We start from the raw sequence: 20839 nt of genomic DNA on the forward strand, positions 1-20839 counted from the left end.
TCTGAACCTTCCTGGTTGCGGCACCCACTTGTGAGGTGGGTGCCATGGGAGGGGGAGAAAGCGAACAGGCCTTGGGTGATGCTGCAGAAAGAGCTGCCTCTCTTTCTCTGGTGCAAAGCCAGCTTGCCCTCCTGTGGAATATCTTGGAAAGCACACAAGTGTCTCTAACAGGACTCTGCAATTGCATTGTGGTCTCCTGGCTACTTTAACAACAACAATAATAATCACTATTGTGGAAAAGAAAAAAAGTCTGGTGCAATGATATTGCAATACCAAGTGATGCATGAATTTTGTCGCAACAAGCTGAGGGCCTGTGAATGAGATACATTTGTATCCATTCACAAAGGCAGAATGCTCCTTGTGAATGGATATTCAGAATCCAGACACCTCCATTCATAAGCAAAGTACTGCCAGCTACAGCTTTTGCAAGGAGCCAAAACTGAGCAGATTAAAGATACAAAAACAATAATACTTCAGTTTACAGTCTTCCACCGAACCTCAAGGACAGGGCATGACCTCCCAGACACAATGGGAGTCGGGCAACAATAATTAGAATACTAAAAGGGCACTCTCAAGCATAGGTTAAAGTACATACAACGGGCCTGGGAATCTAAATCACAAAGCCCTAAAAACACATAAAAACCCATCCACTCACCAGGCTGTTTTGTCAGCTGCCCTAGAACCTATTATTGCTGAAGTCGCTTCTGACCACTAATAAAGAAAACCTTCTTTTCAAGCAGCTGGCTTCTCTCTTCATTTGGTGGCACACTTGTTTCTTCCAGCTGGGGACTCAAGCCAATTCTTCCTACAAAAGGTCATAAAATGGGGCAAAAGTGGCTTAACTGTCTTGCTTAGCAATGGTAATTTGGGGGTCAATTGTGGTTGTAAGTCGAAGATTACCTGTATACCAATCCAGTGGCTTGTCCATCTCATTGTCATGTCTCTAATATTCAAGAAACTCCCTTATTCACTGAGGAAGAGCCACCAAGGTCTTTGCAGTCTGAAAATGCAATCAAGACATGCCTAATGCCTAGTGAACAATCTATATGTTTCAGATTGTCCATCATCGCCATCTCCTAATCCATTGCCATGTTGCCAATTGCTTTTATCTAAGGAATACCTCCTTATAAAATCTTTGCTTTTCTCTTGGTGTAATATGTATGTGGCCTTATTCCGCATGAAGGCAGTGCAGGTCACCAACATAGTGTTAGGACTTTTACCATCTCTTTGAAGGGATTCATGTGCATTCCTCATTTCTGTCTCTCTTCCAATCTGTCCTCAAGAGAAAAGCTTGTTCTATGAGAACCAGGAACTAATTGTATCAGGCACTCATGCTGATTCATGTCCAGCAGGGAGGATAGCAGGGTGGTGGTGGTCCTGTGATATTTCTTTTTATTGTTAAAGGCACATGAATTCTATCAGAAAAAAATAGCAGTAACTATAATGCTTTGCCTGACAGGACAAGCAGGAAGTAGTTAGCTGTTCCTTTCTCCTTTTCCAAAAGGAGGACATTGTACAATATGTGTCTGTTGAATTTTAATTCTCAAGGAAAATTTGAAACACAGAATCAATCTTTTGCCATCAAAGCACTTGGCTGACATAGCTATGATGACTCAGGTGCTGATTAGGTTTGCCATAATTTATTTAGTCTGGGTTCAGATGAAACACATTGTCATGTCCTTCTTGCATTAGAGATGATACAGCAGAGAGAGCAAAGAGTTGGGGGGGGAGAACTGAGCTGATGTCAGTTTATGTGGTGATGTCATTGCAATGAGAAATAGATTTGGCCAGTGCTAGGCTTTGCTTATTTAGCTGGAGGTTGAATTAGGCAGAGACCAGGCACAATAGAAAAGCTGGTCCCTTCCTCCTTCCTCCCCCCCCCTCTTCCTCCCCCTCCTTCCCCCCCTCTCTCTCTCACACACACACACACACACTTTCTCTCTTTTGAAGTTGCATCCTGACCAGTTAGGAGTTAGAAAGCTCTTTTATGTTCTTGACTCTGGGGCTACATAAGCTCTTGATTTATGTCAGGAAGGAGATGCCAGCCCATGACATGGACTGTGATGTCTCTTCTCTAGTTGCCTGTGTAGTGGATATAGAGGTATTTACCAACCAAGATGTTAAGGTATGTGCATGCCTTTCATTCTGCAGAGATGCTTCTGACAAGGACACTTGCAGGATGACAAGAATGTTTGATGTCCTGCAAGAAAGAAGCAGATCAGATTGTCATGATTATTACCATAACAACCAGAATATTGGGAGTCTCCTATGAAAAGATTAGGGAGCTATTTCTTTATGTTGTTTTTAATGTTCTGTGCTGAAGCTGTGTTGACCTTCAGGTGTTTGTATGAGGATGTATTATTTAACTGAAAAAAATCTGTGGCTTTGCACCGCATAGTCAATATGTGAGTGATTCACCTGAGTTAAAGGATTATTTCAGCCAAAGTTGGGCAGTTTTACTTTTTTGCATAACATTTTGAAAACTTGAGGTGTATTTATCTGATTTCCTCTTGATCTCCTGTTATGTACATCAATGATAGTGATTTTTTTCCTTTTTCCTTAAGATGTTGCCAAACATCTTAAGAATTAAGAAGAATACTGTGAAAACTATTAGTGTACCTAGTCAGAAAAGCTTTCCTTTTAAATGATATTTGTTAAGAGCACAGTGTATTGTACCTGTTCATCTCACTACTGCAGTAAAAGAAGGAAAGCCCTGAAGCAGCAGGCAAAACCATTACTGCAAATTGTTTTATTTTCTGTAAATTGTGTCAGTGGCAGAGGAGGGATCAAATATATTATCAGTTTGTTTGTTTATTTTTTTTAAAGCAACCAAAATTCTGAATACAGTAACATCTAGTATTTCATATTCACATTGTGCAACCAATATACTGTTTAATATATTTATTCTTTTTAAGAGCATGTGAAACTTTCCTGGGCTTCTGAATTTCCTTCTCTGCATTGGGGGTTGGAGGAGAATGTGTGAGGGGGGGGGGGCTATGCATGCAGTATCTTCTGTTTGTTGCAAGATGAGAGTTTGATATAGTCTGTATAATGTAAATATGAGGATGTAATCGAATACTAGAAATATATTGGAATACCTAACAGCATCTCCATCAAAGTGAAGCATCTCAATCAACATTTAACTATCATTTTTCTTTTAAGGCAAACCTAGAATCTAAAGCCATGGTCAAACTCACTGCAGTATATAATGGTACTCCAAATATAGCCAGGCTGAGAAAAAGCAAGGGGATGAGCACCAGATTCAGACTTCTGGCAGTTTTCAATGAAAAGCTTTCCTCATGGTAGGGGCACTCAACATTTGTTATATATGTGGAAAAAGAGACTCTTTTCTTAAACACTTGTTCTCACATAAGAAAAGGCCTCCATTTGGGTTTCTTTCAAAACAAGCCACCAAGGAGACAGAATATGTTACTTATATAGTTTATATGTTATATATAGCTATAGGTTACTCATACAGTGGATGCCACATAAGCCCTTTGGATAGGAAAAAAGAAAGAGTTGGACAATGTTGGGCATATTTGTTGGTAGCTTATAGCCAGGAGCACTGGGTTTGAAATCTAATTTTTTTGCCCACCAGTTGTGTGGGGGTAGCTTGGTGGTGGTGGTGGTGTCATGTGGCTGGATGGGCGTGGCCAACCTTTTTTCACTTTTTAAAGCATTTTTTTCCTGACAGTTTGGGCGAATAGGTAGGAAAAAAATGCTTTAAAAAGTTAAATAAAGAGGGTCCGACGATTGTGCGGCTCAGCTGTGAGCCCCATGATCGCAAGAAGCTCTTTTTTTACTACTGGTTCGCAGAACCAGGAACAATTGTCCCTACTGGTTCGGCCGAACCGGGAAGATTTCACCCTTGGTTTGGATCCTGTAAATCCATTCCAAAGTGTAGGTTCAGGGGCAAATGTTGCAGAGCTCAACCAAAGGAAAGAGAGAACTGCAGCAGTGATTTCCAAGAAGAACCATTTTGGGTGTCCATATGGACTAGGTCAGACTTTTTCTTGGCAAAAATGCCAGTACACATTGGGAAGCGGGAAGAAAAAGGAGAGAGGGAATTTAGTCTCCATTGCCAGGAAGCTACCAAATTCTCCAAAGGCTGCCTTTAGAAGGAATCCTCTTTACTTTTCATCTGGAGTGCTGATGGTACTCATGGGCCTATGCAGTGATTTTCTTTCTCCACTGATAGCTTTTCCCTTTTGACCTCCTCTGTTAGAGAAGCAGAGGATAGACCCTCTTTGCTCCTACCATTTGTGAATTGATCAAGGCAAGAGATAGCTTCTAGGAGCAGCAGTGGTGGCTGTTTTGGCTGCTTACTCATTTTCCTGAGAAGGTAGAGCAAAGGGCAACGACAGGGAAGACAGCAGCTGCCATTGACAACCCATATGTCAATATGTGCATTTGGGAGGGCAGTTGTCAGAAAAGGAAGGAGAAGCCACTATCAGTTGTATTTTACATAGTCACATTAATGGGCATGTTGCTGAACACCTCCCCCTACCCCATTGGGCAAAATCTTGAACAAATCAAACAGATGATTCTCTCTCTCTCTTTTAAAAAAATCATCTCTTAATTATTTTACCAACAGATAAACTGTTCCTAGATATTGACAAAGAGGCTATACTGCTTCTATTTTATTATTTCAATTTTCTTTGCTAGTCGCATAACTCTCTATCATCCATCCATCCATCCATCCATCCATCCATCCATCCATTTCCATCCATCCAACCAGTGGAAGAGTGATGGAGACAATGATATTTAGTCTAATATGTATAATCTGTTTTGTTCCTCCTATCGCCAAGGAAATCTAAAACAGATTAAAGAAAAAATTACTCAGTTTATCAAAGTTCTCATACAAGCTACTGTAACAATAATAGATTATTTATTAGTCATATCATATTTATAAGAAAATATATGCCTTACATAATTTATGAATATTACTAAATTCAATGCATTTCTGCCACTTCTATAGACAAATTTACAAAATATTAGTTTACTAGTTACAAGTAAAAAAAATAACTTGTACATGTTTCCAGAACACTGTGAGAAAATATATCAAAGCAAACGAAAGAACTCCAATGCATTTGATGTAGATTGAATGCCAGCACTCTCCAGAAGAAGAAGTAATATTGCCCTCATGGATTAGTTGTGGACTTTCTGGAATATTTAGATGAAATAGGCCTATTGTCTAATCCAGTGGGGTTCCTCAGTTGTGCTCACATTGAATATAATGACACAAATCATGAGAAACTATACAATCATGAAACCAGAGCAACTGACAATAGCAGAATATATGGAAGAGTGCTATATCAACATGATGGTTTCATTTCTTGCTGTCTTTGATTTTTAACTTTCTACTTTTTTTTCTTCCAAATCAACTCTTTATTATGGTTAAAGACCAGCAGCATTAAAGGGTGCACTACAGCCAACCAGAAAGCATAGAAAATACATCAGAATCTAAACAATAATAAATATAAAAAGCTAAAAGATATAAACCAGAAGTATATATAAAGACAAAATCTAAAATCTTTTTATAATTATCATATTTTAGACTCTGATATATTTAATTGGATGTACCCTGCCTTCCTTATGCTGGTTTTTGACCGTAATAAAGATTTTATTTGACCTTGCTGATTTGATTTGATTTGCTCTTGCTGTCTGCAGACAAATTCTGCTTCCACTCAGCAGCTTTGTCTCCTTACTCCCAGGGAGGGAGGCAAGGTGATCAAGCATCTCTCTGGTACTGATGGCAGGCTGTTGATTTTGCCTTCTCTTTATCACAAGGTTGTCTTTAGTAAAATTGTCACTCTAATTCACTACTCCTCAATTGTGCAGTATAGTATAATTTCAGTGTTTCTCCTGAAGGCAAAAGTGGCAAAGGACTTCCTCCCTCCTTTTCCCTCTCATGCTTCATCTCCATGTGCTGATTAAAACAGGGTTCTTCATCTACATTGCAATATGGATTTATAGCATATAAGATACATACTAATTTATACTTATTTCCTCCCTCTCCCATTGATCATTTCTTTTCCAAAATTTTATCATTCTTTGCCTACATGGGTTGGAAGCCAACACGTGAGCTTAAACTGAGATTTTAAAGAGAGGAGCAGTACATTTTCTCCTCAGCAATTTAATTCTGCAGATGATTGCTAAATGACCACTGAAAGTGAAAACAAAAGTAAGGGTGAAAAATACCTCTCTCTTTTGCACTTTTTCAGGTGAGAAAGCATGCCTATTTCACAACAGAATTTGGAAGATTTTAGTCTCTTTCCAGCAAGGAGGCCTGTGTGTTCTTTGTTTTGGTATTATTTTGTGTTTCTTATTCATGCTATGAGCTGACCTGTAATAAGAACTAAATGGTGACCATTGCTCCATTCCAGGAATCCATAGAGGGGATTCTTTGGGCAAGCACAGCAACATACGGTAACAATCTGCTTTTATATAGTTTTCCAACACCATGGACAAAGTTATGGCTTGTTTTGCTACAAATTCCAGTTTCTTGTCTTGAAGGGATTTTATAATTTGACTTTCAACAAACTTCAAAAGTGCAATCATATGCAGGGATATCTTCAGGGATGGTCAATGACATCAGAGTAGTAAGCACAAACAGGAAACTGAAGCCCTGCCTTTTTTGAGTGTTTGAAATGCATGGCTGAAAGGGGTGGATCTTCAATCCCTGGTCTTAATTTAATTTAATTTTATTAAATTTATAGACCGCCCCCTCTCCCCAAAGGGACTCGGGGCGGTGTACAGACCACAAATAAAACAATATACAAAACTTAAATATTATTTAAAAAACCCTAAATTTTCGCTTCCTCCACCTCTCTGGATTAATAAATCCCTCATCAAGGTGGGCCCTCGAAAGGGCGGAGGGCCATACTTGCGAGAGGGGGGACTCCCGCAGTAAAATCAGGTCTGCCCTCGAGTAGACCATAATTCAGCAGGGCCTCAGATCGAATTAAGGGTGCTACAGATGTTAAAATGATGTTGAATGATGTTAGAATAAATGGTACATAATGTGCTGAGTCCAGTGGTATGCAGAAAGCCGGAGCTTGGGTACAGATGGTAAAACCAAAGTCCTAGGTGGGGATGGTGGGGATGGTGAACCGATCAAATGGTCTGCAGGTGGTAAGTGATAGGTGGACAGTAGGTGGTCAGTAGGGGGCAGATGGTCGATAGATGGTAAGCAGGGGGCAGATGGTCAGTAGGTAGTAAGCAGGGGGCAGATGGCCAATAGGTGGTAAATAGGTGGTAGGCAGGGGGCAGATGGTTAGTGGTGGTCAGCAGGGGGCAGATGGTCAAAAACAAGGTAGGTGGCCAGCGGGAGACAGATGGTTCTCCTGCCAGAACTCTGGCATCTCTGGCATTGAAAGTCTCCTGCTAGCCACCAACAAGCCCCCTGATTCCTGTCTGGCCTCCGGCGCTGAGAGCCACCCTCCTCCTACCAGGCCTCCAGCGCTGAGAGCCTCTGCCATCACTCCTCCACTCTCTTCCGCTCTTCTTCCGCTCTTCTCCGCTCTCACCACAGGCCAACAGCCACTGTTCGCCCTTTCCTGTGTGCTCGGCGTCTCGAGCCGCCGCTCCAGCTCCAGGGCCTTCTCCACCATTCTGATGTTATGGACTCTTGCTAGGGTCATCCATGTTTTTATGGCCTCAGCAAAGTGTTACATCACATTCTCGGCTCTGAAGGAAACTTCCTAATGTAGGAAAATTGCCCAAAGTGGCATGGAATAACCTCTCTGGTCCTGCTTCCTATTCCCAGTACAGAAGACACTCAGAAAAGCTAATGTATTGTCATCTACAGGTAGACCTTGTTTAACGACTGCCTTGTTGCAGTGATGAAAAAGTAATTTTGTGACTAGTCCTTACACTTACAATATTTTTCAGGCCTGTAAAGGAGATGAAAGCTGAAAGGAAGACCATAAGCACAGACACAGTTTCATTTAGCAATCACGTCCCATAATAACCACATTGGTTCCAATTGTGTTTGCTAAATGAGAACTACCTATTCAATCAAAGAAAACTTGCTCCAGCAAACAGTAGGGTTGTTGACCCACTTGAGCTGATGAAGAGCTGACTCATTGCAGGTTCCATTGGCCAGGGACTGGCATTTGGTGGGTCTCAGGAGATGTGCCTTCTGTGTCATGGCATCCGCCTTATGGAACATTCTTTCCTCTGAAATTAGATTAGCTCCATCTCTTTGGATATTCCGAAAGGCTCTCAAAATCTGGCTGTGTTGTCAGGCATTGCATTCCCAATGTACTGGAGATTTGCTGAGATGCCTCAATAGATGAGGTAGCCATTTTTATCTTCCTTATTGCCTTTAGGCTTTTATGATATTAATATGGATTTTTACATTTAATATCTGTAGCTTTTACACTGTTGTTTTATCTGATTGTTGTGTGCCATCCAGAGCTGTTTTTGGTTAGTTGGGTGGCTAGATAATTTTGATTAATAAATAATTTTAAAAAAATAAATTAAATCCTATTGCTACTTTCTTGCTTCAATTAAGTCACCTGCTGTAATAATTAAGAATGCATTTCCTGGGATTAACTACTATCGGGAAAGACTGCTGAAATCAGGAAGAATAGCTGAAAATTAACATGTGTTTTTGCTGAAGTCCTTACTATTATGCATCACAGATAAATAAAACTTAGCTGAAACAGCATGATGCCTGTGCAAGCAACATCTGCCCTGAACCAAATATTTCCTGGAAGATTGAACTCTGATTTTAGCTGCATGAATTAGAATTCAGTCAAGCGCATCTTTAAAAGTCCTCTCTGGAAATTTTGTTATTAAAGGTTTATGGCACAAAGAATTAAGAATTCTATATACCCTTCTGTAGCGAAACAAATTAGATGCATGATCAAGAACAGCCCACAAGTACTCTACATTGGTAAAACCAGTCCAATTTACTCTATCCACTAGAATATGCAACACAATTTGTCTTACTTCACTGAATGCCTAATGCACAAACAAAAATGTCTTCTAAGTTGTTGATATCAAGACTGTAATATTTCTTTATTTCTGCTAGACTAAGACAATTATGATTGTTATTCTATGCCAAGAAAAAAATAGGAGACTTATTTTCTTCCTGATTTCAGAGCTGAAAAGCCATTTCACTTGTCACAAAATTAGATATAAACTACTGTAAAACCAATATCAAGGGCCAGTGTAGTGGTTAAAAGCATTAGGCTGGAAACTGGGAGGCTATGAGTTTTATTTTAGCCATGAAGCTATCTAGATAACTTTGGGCCAATTACTCTCTCTCAGCCCTAGAAAGGAGGCAGTGGCAAACTACTTCTAAATTCTAAATCGCTTCTGAAAATCTTGCCAAAAAAGCTGCAGGGACTTGTCCAGGCAATTGCCAGGAATCAAAAACTAATTCAAAGGTACAACAAAACCCAAAGAAGCATCTTGTGGTTTCTCTGCATCCGGGCCCCACTTTTATCTCAGGATAAATTTTCACTGCTTTTCATGGCTTACATTTCTAGAATTTCAGATTTTATTGCTTATTCCATATCCCTTGTTCTGTTGTAACAAATGAGAATTGTACAAATGTGCATACTCGTTTATGTTAGCCAAAACTGTGAAGGTTGGAATCCTTTGCAGCCAATTTAGTATTTCTTTTCTCTAGTTTAGGAATTACATGATGATAATTACATGTTTAGATATAGTAACTGGCCATTTATCATTAAAATGCCAGATTGAGACACAGTGAAACGTCAGCTTTCTGGATCTTTGTGCAATGAACTTTGCATACAATGGGTCAGGTTCTGTGGTGATTTGCATCATTTGAAAATTTATGTATTTATGCAATATGTCATTTGCAGAATTGTAAATTTATATTTGCATAATCTATCACTGGTATAATGAACTCACTGCATAAATCATGTTACTTGTGTCATGTGGATCACTGCAATAAGATGCTCTTCAATTTACCACACCCAGGAATGATCAAACTCCTTTCTGTAACTAATATATTAAAATTAGGCTTCACTGCATTTAGGTGTCTGCAGCATCTACTTTGCTGTACTATTGATTAATCAGTTGGATTAGGTTAAAGAAATAGCAATAAGGACTTTTTCAGTATGTTAAGACTAACATATTAGCTTTTGTGCCCCATAGCCTACTTTGGTAGATATAATGGGAAAGAGGAAACAATTAAGGCAGAAGGAAATGTAATGCAGAAGATACAAACAGAATTATTTTCTGGAGCTGCTCATTCATGATTACGTACAGGGCAGATATTCTTGCACTGGAGAACTTAATACATACCGTGCAGAGGTGGGCTGCACATACGTTAACAACCCGTTTGCTGGAAATGTGAGCGTTCACACTTGCTTCGCTTGCACGGCCACCTTCCTTGTTCTTGCGTGGCTTCAAACACACAGCATATCTTCTCAGGCAGCCGCAGTGAATACAGCAGGTGAGATGCGGCATTCAGCTGGGCTTCCTGGGCAGGGAACAAAACCCAGAGTGTGAGATAAATAGGACAGGCTAGCCTGGGGCAGGTGGTTGGAACTATCGGTTCATCCGAACTGGAAGCAGCCCACCTCTATGGAGATTCTCAGCAGTCCAGGTCATGATTGTCCCAAAGGTGCTTTCTTTCAAAAGGCAACTGTCTTCCTTGTTTGACTAGAAGACATTTTGCTTTTCATCCAAGAAACTTCTTCAGTTCTGGCTGAATGGTGGAGAATGGATTGATATTCCTTGGAAGGATTGATATTCCTTGAAGTCATGTGGTTGTTAGCACTCTTAGTGAAAGTCGTTGAGGCCACGTGGATGTTTATCTGTGCCCTCAGGATCACCCGCATCCTGTAGTCTGCATTTATTTCTGGGAATCCATATACATATGGATACATATCATACCATAATATATATCATGTGATACCCCCCCCCCCCTATTACTTGTATAAGGATTATTCTCTATACTATTCATGTTGTCTTGTATTTTCTGTTAAGAAGTTTGTATTGCTCCCATTTCCTTCCTTGAGCCCTGGTGATGCAGTGGTTAGAATACAGTATTGCAGGCAAACTCTGTCCACAGGCTGGAGTTTGATCCTGACGGGCTTGATGTTGACTCAGCCTTCCATCCTTCGGAGGTCAGTAAAATGAGAATCCAGATTGTTGGGGGCAGTATGCTGACTCTGTAAACCGCTTAGAAAGGGCTGTAAAGCACTGTGAAGCGGTATATAAGTCTAAGTTCCATTGCCATTGCTCCCATTTTTATATTGCATGATCATGATTATGTCTTTTAATCCTTTGAGCTGTGATTACTTTGAGTCCTGGGAAAGAGGCAAGGGCTTCTGAAAATCCTTGCCAAGAAAACCTCATGGACTCATCTAGGGTCAACAGGCACACAGACAACACACACAAGTATGATACTGTACCATGTACCAAAAGTACCATGTCATCGACACAAACTTCTTGCCCAAACTCCAAGACAGTCATTATTTATGGATGGCATGTTCTCACAACAGAGTTTCAATCTCCCTGTCAACTCACCGCTCAAGCTGGTTGAAGCTGGATCAAGTTAGGATTAATGTTAGGAACATGGTATTTTCCATCCAAAAATGAAAGATTTCCTATGGAGACATTCAGTGTGACTTGTGAATAGTTTTTTGTGGGGAGGGTTGTTGATCTGCTGGGCTCTAACTGATCTACAACATAACTTTCCCCTCCTATCTCCTTTGGGGAGGGGGAGCATGCTTCTGTAGCTATTTATGTCCAGTCCAGCCAGAAAAAAACTGACTCTTACTGGTTTAGGCTTTTCCGTTTCTTTCTTGTGATTCAGTGATGGTGTCAGGTTGCAACTTATAACAGACATGCCAATGCTTTATGAGTTCATAGATGGATATTGACTTTTGGGAAGCAGGTACACAAATATGCCAACAACAACAGATTAATGTGATGTGGATTCTTGGCCACAAAGGATGCAAATGAGTGATACCGAAAAATATATGCATATATCTCAGTCCCTTTGAAGACAGTGAGATTGGAGTGAAAATGACTGAAATAATTGCAAGGAAGGGATTAGAATTAAGGGATTCAAATTATACCATTCCAAAATATTGTATGGCTTTTTAGCATCATCACAATAAAGTATTCCTCAGCTCCCCCCCTCCCTTGGTCGGTCAGATTGATATGTGTTGATCGTTATTTTACTACATGTACTTTCTTTATATGGTTTTATATTATGTATGAATTTGAGTACTATGATATAAAATTAATAAAGGAAAGAGTTTGGGTATATAAAGATAGTTTAGTCCTAAAATTCAATTATCACTGGTATTTTCTTATATTTATCACATTTACAGAGATACAATAGACTTTCAAGATAACCACATAACTTTTTTACCATTACAGGAGAAATTTGAGAGCTTGTTCCGTGCTTATGATGACTGTGTGACATTTCAACTGTTTAAAAGTTTTCGACGCATAAAAATTGACTTCAATAACCCCAAATCAGCTGCTAATGCTAGAACAGAGCTTCACGAAACACAGTTCCAAGGGAAGAAACTAAAACTTTACTTTGCAAAGGTAAGATTCTTTTTTACCCAAGCATTTTCTTCACCCAGATGCAGATGAGGTCATTTAAGTTTTGAGCATATTAATGTCAGACAAAAGACCAGAAATAATTATAATACTATGTGTAAGGGTAAAGTGCACAAAATATTAATCAATCAGAATAGAGCTGAAAGGGATCTTGGAGGTCTTCTAGTCCAACTCCTGCTCAAGCAGGAGACCCTATGCAATTTGAGACAAGTAGCTGTCCAGTCCATTCTTAAAAACTTCCAGTGATGAAGCATCCACGACTTCTGAAGGCAAGTGTTCCAATGGTTAATTATTCTCACTGCAGTCTCACCTTAATTCCATGTTGCGTCTCTCCTTGATTAGTTTTCATCCATTGTTTCTTTTCTTGCCCTCTGGTGTTTTGGAAAAGAAGTTGGCCTACTCTTCTTCATGGCCGCCCTTTAAATCCTAGAATACTGGAAAGTTAACTTTAGTCTGAGAGTTAGTTTGATTGAGTGGCTAAGATACCAGGCAAGGCTAGAAACAGGGAGACTGTGAGTTCTAGACAGCCAGTGGGTAAACTTGGGACAGTCACTTTCTCTCAGCCCTAGGAAAGAGGCAATGACAATGGCAAACCACTTCTGGAAAACCTTGCCAAGTTTAGGGACTAGTCTGGAATTGAACATGATTGCATGGAAGAAAAAGAAAACTTCTGTCTTTGCTTTGCCCCATGATAATCAAAGCCAAAAGAGCAGCCACCTGCTAATCTGAACTAAAAGGTAAAAATGTTTTGGTACCTTTGTCATGTTATGATCTATATTTTCTTTATGGTATTACTTAAAACAGTTTCATCTTGTCATATTGCAGGATCAACCAAATTTACATAGAGACAACATGAATTAATGTAGCTGATGATAAAGTACCTCTGTCACTATTTCTAAATATATTTCTAAATATGATAAATGAATGACTAAGATGCATGGGTTGGAACTTCATTGTTCTCAAGCTCCAGTCTAGTGTAGTTTCCCACTTTCCTTACGGATATACAGTGTGAAATCATGGGGAACATTTTTAATAGAATAACAGAATAAGGGAGTTGGAAGGGAACTTGGAAGTCTTGTAGTCCAACACCATACTCAAGCAGGAAACCCTATAGCATTTCAGGGTTTTCATATGTTCTTAAAAATCTCCAGTGTTGGAGCATTTGCAACTTCTGAAGGCAAGCCGTTCCACTTATTAATTGTTCTAACTGTCAGGAAATTTCTCTTTAGTTCTGGGCTGCTTCTCTTCTTGATTAGTTTCTACCTATTGCTTCTTGTCCTGCCCTCAGGTGCTTTGGAGAATAGCTCTTCCTTGTGGCAGCCCCTCAAATATTGGAACACTGCTATGTCACCCCAGTCCTTCTTTTCACTAAAATAGACATCCCCAATTCATGCAACTGTTCTTCATATGTTTTAGATTCCAATCCCCTTTTTAATACTCAAAACAGCCATAGTGGTCTGATGTTTATATTCATGCTGCCCAGAACCACACTATTTGAGTTTTATTTATTTATTGAATTTATATTGCCACCTAATCGCCCATGATGACTCAAGGCAGCTTAAATAGTCAGGTATAAATTAGCTGAAGCAAAGAATCTTGTGATTGCTTAGACATCACCTTTTCTGCCCTTCAGCTATAGGATTTCTATAAAGAGCAAAGTCATCCCTTTATTTTCTTTGCAGATCAAGTGTGGCCCCGGCTGTCAAAAAGACAGATTTAGCTTGTTTCCATTGGCCTTATAGACAGCTACATTAGCCCATCCCTTTGGAAAGGGGAACACAGTTATGAGTGTAATTCGGTATTACCTGGAAATAGTAGAGCCTTTATTTGTGGATCCACTTTCTGTCCTTTACTGCAGCCTTCTTTTCCATTCTGGTGCCTTCCAGATTAGTTGAGACGAACCAACAACCCTCTAGAAATTGGTTCCAAAATTATGGGGGGTATTGGACTGAACATAATTGTTTTATTCTTCTGTCCTTACTATCCTAAAACAATATTCTGTTTTGCCTCTCATCTCTGTAAAGGTCCAGGCTCTGGAGAATGATGGAGAGGCCTTCCATTTGGCTCTACCCCAGCCATCCAAGCAATTCCTCTTCTCACCTCCAGCCTCTCCTCCTGTAGGTTGGCAATCAAAAACTGATGATACACCAGTCATCAATTATGACCTCCTGTATGCTGTTTCTAAACTGGGACCAGGTCAGTTTCACGATTCTTCTTATTTTCAAGTTTAGGAAGTCAAGACCAGAAAACAAAGCAATCATAATGGATGCTTATGCCTTTCATTGTTAAACTCACCATTCTTCTTTCCAATTGCATAAGAGTGATCAGGCATGGCAGTATTCTGGGGCTGCAGGAGTGGTGGATATTGATGGAGGGGCACAGGAGAGTGGATTGCTCTGGAATCAGAAAGTCTGCCTTTCTGATTCAGTTTCTTTCATGTGCATATGTGCATTATCTCACCGCTCTTTTTCTCACTTCTCTCACACTGTAGCTTTTCTCCATTCAACTTTTTAAAATTTTCACTCTTCCTCTCTCTCTCTCTCTCTCTCTCTCTCTCTCTCTCTATCCTCCCAGCCCCCTAAATTAGGATATCTTTCTGCATTCTTTTCTGCTTAGCCTTTTCTTCTTTGTTGCTCATTGTATTCCTCCTTCCCTCCCTGCCTCCTATGGCAAAATCAACCTTTGGAATAAAAAAGAAAGAACATTGTATGAAGGTCAACATAACTATTACAAAATTCCCAGGGTCTAATCTGTGCATCCTTATTTTTAAATTGAAATTGGCTGCACTCAATACCAAAGTCGAAAGATTTGGGATCTCATACAATAGTAGAAATTTGACCATAGGAGCAAAACTTAAATAATAAAATAAAATGATTTATTTTAAAGTTTCAGTTGCCAATTCCTATTAATTTACTCATTCCCACAGTCTTACAAACCACCCCTCCACCAGGCCAGGTAGATTGGGCATTGGCTAGGACTTTTGGAGACAACATTCCATGCAGCAAATGGACAATCTCGGTCAGAAATCTTGCAGTGACCTTTGGGACTTCATCATTTTTATATACTGTGCAGGCTGGCCAAATGGCTGTAACTCATTCCATTGGATAAACAAGAATTGTTAGACTGAAATAGAACTTAAATTGACCTGAGAGTTAATTTTTTTGGCCAAAGATTAGTCTGTTTGTCCTACATAGCATCCAGAGGAGCATTGCTGCCAAATGATGGCAGAAGAATGTGTGAGTCTTCTGCATGAAATAATTGGGATCTGTTATGGTGTTGTTGATATATATATGAACAAGTTAGACATCTGGGTCTGGATTCCAAGTGAACATTACTGTTTTGTTGTTTTCTTTTGCTTGTGAGAATCTGCTCCAGATTAGGTGGTTGTTAGTATGCAAATATGGACTTGCTGCCCAGTACCTAAGAAAGAGCAGTATCCATGTCCAGTATGGGCTGTAGCTTATTAATAGTGTGTTTGAATGGCTTGAACTAGGAGCTGTGAGAAGACCAATGGTCTTCTTTTACTGTTTCTGTAATCTGGCTTTTAATAGGTGTTCCTTGGAAATTGATCTGACTATACAGATTTGTCTGTTCATCTCATTGGGTGCGTTGTTTAGTCTCCTGAATCCCTCTTTTAATGCCATCAATTGAGCATATCTGTCAAGTGGGTTAGAATAAATATGGCTGTAGCATAAAACCTGGCAATAGACAATAGATTGGCGGTGTCTTCTGGATGGAAGCTGGAAGCATATACTGTATGTATTGTATGTGTTGTAATTTGTGGGCTTCCTATACATGTTATTTATGTGTGTGTTTTGTACCATTTACAGAAATAGCAGTAGCAATAGCACTTAGACTTATATACTGTTTCCCAGTGCTTTACAACCGCCTCTAAGCGATTTACAGAGTCAGCATATTGTCCCCAACAATCTGGGTCCACATTTTACTGACCTTGGAAGGATGGATCTTGAGCCCATGAGAATCAAACTGCCAAACTGCTGGCAGCCGGCAGTCAGCAGAAGTAGCCTACAGTACTGCATTCTAACCACTGTGTCACCAGTTTTGTAGGAGAACTATGTTAATCTATGGTGGCAAAAAATGAGGAGGAGTCTGGTAGCAACTTTTCTAGTGAATTCATTTTATTAAAAGGCACAAGCTTTTTGTGTTAGTCTGAAAAAAAGTTACCAGATTCCAATTTTGGTCTTAGACCAATAGATCTTCTATTGGTGAAAATTGGTGTCTGCCTTTAATGAGCACAAATGCTATTTGGAACATTTATAAGATATTGAGCCGCTACATAAGAAATGTTTAAGTGTTTCCACTGGCTAAAGTCCTCTGTCAGTTTGGAATTTGACATCAGCATGACACTAACGATACCCAACTATATATCTCAACTCTGAGCTGTGCAGGTGAGGTTGTCAATGTACTTACCTAGTCTCTGCAGGGTCTGGATGAAGCAGAATAGATTTCAGCTCAATCCAGCCATGACTGAGTGGCTGTGGCTATTTGTTCACACAGGGTCAGGGATGTTTCCATCATTAGTCTTGGATGGAACTGCACTTCCTCATTCTAGACAGATATGCAACTTGGGGGCCTTTTTGCTTGAAGAGCAAGTGGCAGCTGTGGCCATCTTTTGCACAGGTTCATCTGTATGTCAGTTGTGTCCTTCGGGTCCTTCTGATAGTTACTCATGCCTTAGTCATCTTGTTACTGGATTATTGAAATGTGGAGCAGCATCCCACCAGAGATATGGACAGTGCCCTCTCTCTTTGGATTCCATGAAGCACTTAAGATCCAGTTTTGGTATCAGGTCTGCAGTTGATCTGTTTGCCCTCATTTGATTTGATTCTTTTAAATTGTGTCATTGTTTTAGTCCATGTTGTCTGTAGGGTTGTATGTTTTTATCTTTTTTATTGATTTGTATTTGTAAGTAATTCAGAGTCTATTGGAATGGGTGACTGTAAAATATTTTTTCTTGATTTCCAGGTGAGAAATATGAACTACATGCAGGTACTGACTCCACTCCAAGTGTAGTTGTGCACATCTGTGATGGCCATGCAACAGAAGAGGAGGCCCCAAACAATATACCAAAGCCACAAATTATGCAGACTCGACGTCCTAGCCTACCATCCTCTATGTGTAGTTGATTTGCCCCAAGAAGATACCTTCTTTTCTTTTCTCCTAGTAGAAGTCAGCCATGTCTTTCTGTGTAATCCAGTATTTAGTTTCTTAGCCTATTCCTTGTGTGGTAATGGAGCCTAAGCAACAACAGGGCTCAGAATGTGCTCTTTGTAAGCATTTTAATGGTCACCTTCCTGTAGAACAGAAGGAGCAGAGGGGATTAAGAGGTGGAGGGATTTCCCAAACTTCTTAAGGCTGCAATCTGGGATAAAGTCAACAAGTCAGCCTTTCTTTTAAGGAAACATATATCAGATTTCAGTGCACAAAGTAAGATTCTTTAAATGCTATTCATTAAATGGAAGTAATAAATTTGGATGTGTTGTTCTGATCAACAGTCCCCACATGTTCCAAAACATATTTCTATAAATAGGTTTTTCTCCTTATACTTACTGTGCAGCCTAGCTTTCTTCTCTGGGCTTGTAACACCCACCTTGCAATACTCTATCTGCAAGGAAAGGGCGTTGGGCGTTGGAGAGCAGAACTGTGGAAGCTTCTATCTGTGAATTCTTGAACAGGCATTCTCAGAACAAACCACAGAAACAAATAGGTTCTCTGACATTGGAAAGTCAGAAGTCAGCCTTTAGTTGTGCATAGCCTAACTTTTTTTGTTTGCTTGTTTTATAAACATTCTTTCTAATGCACAAATGCAACCAGTGTGAAGTAATTCAGCTACTACCCGAATTCAAATTAAGGCAGTTCTGCCCTTACTGAAATTAAAATTATCCTAGTGATTTCATGGATTTAAGATAAATTATTTGCTGCATATCCTTATTTCCTTTAACAATGAATTCAGATAGTTGAGTGACAATCACTTTTCAGACTAAAAGATAGGACTATTCCAAATAAGGTACAGGCTTCTTCAATAATTCAGCACATGATTTTACATATATAGAATTATATAACAGTGAAGTATATTTTCAAATGATTCTCGCCTCCGCAAAAGGTTATGTTTTCTTTCCTTTTAATATTAATGAGATTGCCATGCTTCAGAGAAATCCTGAATGAATCAATCAGTTATATCTGTAGCTAAAATCAAAGAGCAATTGCAGAAATAAATAAAGCAGAAGGGAAACATAATGATGAAAGTAATTATTTATCCTCCTGTTAACATAGGGCACGCTTTTGTCATTACTCTAAACCACAGACCTCACGGCATCACATGACGTATCACATTGTTTCCCCCCTTCGTGCAGCTGGGGTGGGTGTGGCCTGCGCATGACGCTTCCGTCCTGTGGGCCAGCAGTTTGACACCTCTGCTCTAAACCACCTCAGCACTTATGTTTTGCAGCTGTGATCATGCCTATCTAGCTCCCTTATGTTGTTACTGAAGTTACAAAAAAGCTCAGTCTTTTTGTTTGCAGCTACATGGTCCTGGCATTTCCAAACACAGATCGAAGTGTTAGTTGTAACCTCTAAAGACCGATATCAGTTCCAGATTAAAGACCGATATCAGTTCTAGATTATTTTAAGGATCATTTCCTTCTGTTGGAATCTGATCAGTCTTTACATTTAGAAGGGGTTGGTTAGTCTTGCCTCACAAGATAACGAAGAATGAACCAGAAGGTATGTTTCTGTAGCAGGCCACTACTCAGAACCCTTTATCTTCAGACATGTGTCAGATACTCTCCTGACTTATTTTGGCCACTTGATTATTGTTGGTGATGGAGGTTTGGTTTGGGGTGGTACTCTTGTTATCTTTTGTTCCTGATATAGATGTTTTTATGTTTGTAAATCATTTGATTGACAATGAAGCCACCAAAGTGGTAGATAGGTTCTACCTTTCAGGAATCAACCATCAATAGTAAAATAAATATGTTGCAGACTAACACTTGTTAGAGTAGCCATGAAGGCCTTGGAAAATGTGTTTAAATGCTTGATGTGTCTATACCAACAAATATCAGAATTGTTCCAGCCATATTCCCTAGTGACATTTTGCAAAGCAAAAGGTGGACTTTGAAAAAGTCAGGTAGAAAGTCTATTGATGTTTTTGAACTTTAATGTCAGAGAAGACTCCAGAGAATACTACAAACAAACTAAAAAGCCCCAAACAAATGTATCATCAAACAAATTTCCCACCTAAGGGACAAAAGACTCAAACAATTATACTTAGGCCACATTATGCAAAAGATAATGTGACCCGCAGCAAGACGAATGGATTCAGTTATAGTGATGATGGAAGACCTGAAAGATCAAATAATCTCAAGGGGAAAAAACCCTGTGGTTGTACAATCTGACACCAAATTGATGGCACATAATCAGTCTAATAATCTGGACTCTGATGAATTGGATGGTAGAGCAATGTTCATAAATAAATATTTTGATGGGGGAATACTAAGAATTACATTTTTTTTCTTTGCACACGGAAGTGAACAGACATGCAATATATATTGCAATAGGTCTGCAATAATCTCTGGTGGATACAAAAGGTGTTCTATAACACAATTTATCAGCTAGAAAGAGTGTTGTGTGTGGGTCCTGCCTGCTCTTTTTCCCCCAAAGTCTGCTGGATGAAGATGGCAATATGTATCTCCTGACCGCAAACTCAAGCGCCCTCAATCTTATGCCAGAGTTGTCAGCTCTGGGCTTGGCAGTCGGAAAGGCCAGGGTAGTGTGTGTGTGTGTGTGTGTAGAAAATCTATTATTTCTTCCTAGTCCTCAGATTTACCCATCTTGGAGGTCAAGCTCAGGATTGCAAGACTTCTGTGCAAAGTTATTTATATTGATTAGTTGTATACTGTGATAAATGGTGAGATTTTTCTGCATTCTTAAGTTTTTACCAAGTTTTACTAGCTATACCAACTACTAGTTGGTAAGGATTCTATTTTGTTAGAGGTAATATCTATCATCTAGATCTGCAAAAACATCAGGTTTTCAGATAGGGATCATGAGCATTTAACCTGTTTTAAGACTAGTGTTTTAAGATATACTGTAGCTAATATCCACTTTGAATAAAACACCTCCTAAACAACTCCAATGGTTTCTTAGAATTTTGTCTCAAATAAATGCTACAAATAAAATGTGCTGTAAATTCAAGGGACTTCATGTTTTTTCTAATAGCATTACCATAGCACCATATATTTTCTGCTTTAACTTG

The 20839-nt window shown here is 39.5% G+C and overlaps 1 protein-coding gene across 1 annotated transcript; it reads left to right on the top strand.

The window, feature by feature from the left end:
* The first annotated feature begins 1958 nt into the window (after nt 1-1958).
* RCAN2 (regulator of calcineurin 2) lies at nt 1959-19145 on the top strand. Its single transcript, XM_081945942.1, has 4 exons — nt 1959-2125; nt 12376-12549; nt 14589-14760; nt 17551-19145. Exons 1-4 carry the CDS (start codon nt 1988-1990, stop codon nt 17709-17711), a joined length of 645 nt encoding a protein of 214 aa, XP_081802068.1. The 5' UTR covers nt 1959-1987; the 3' UTR covers nt 17712-19145.
* Nucleotides 19146-20839: the final 1694 nt, after the last annotated feature.

The sequence above is a fragment of the Natrix helvetica genome (assembly GCF_964273705.1).
Source record: "Natrix helvetica genome assembly, chromosome: 2".
In the NCBI taxonomy this organism is placed as follows: Eukaryota; Metazoa; Chordata; class Lepidosauria; order Squamata; family Natricidae; genus Natrix; species Natrix helvetica.

Excerpts from the sequence above, each read along its gene's own strand:
- RCAN2 (XM_081945942.1), top strand. The coding sequence starts at position 1,988 with ATGTTCTTGACTCTGGGGCTACATAAGCTCTTGATTTATGTCAGGAAG. Across the intron at positions 12,550-14,588 it reads TAAAACTTTACTTTGCAAAG|GTCCAGGCTCTGGAGAATGA; the intron begins GTAAGATTCTTT and ends ATCTCTGTAAAG. Across the intron at positions 14,761-17,550 it reads TGTTTCTAAACTGGGACCAG|GTGAGAAATATGAACTACAT; the intron begins GTCAGTTTCACG and ends CTTGATTTCCAG.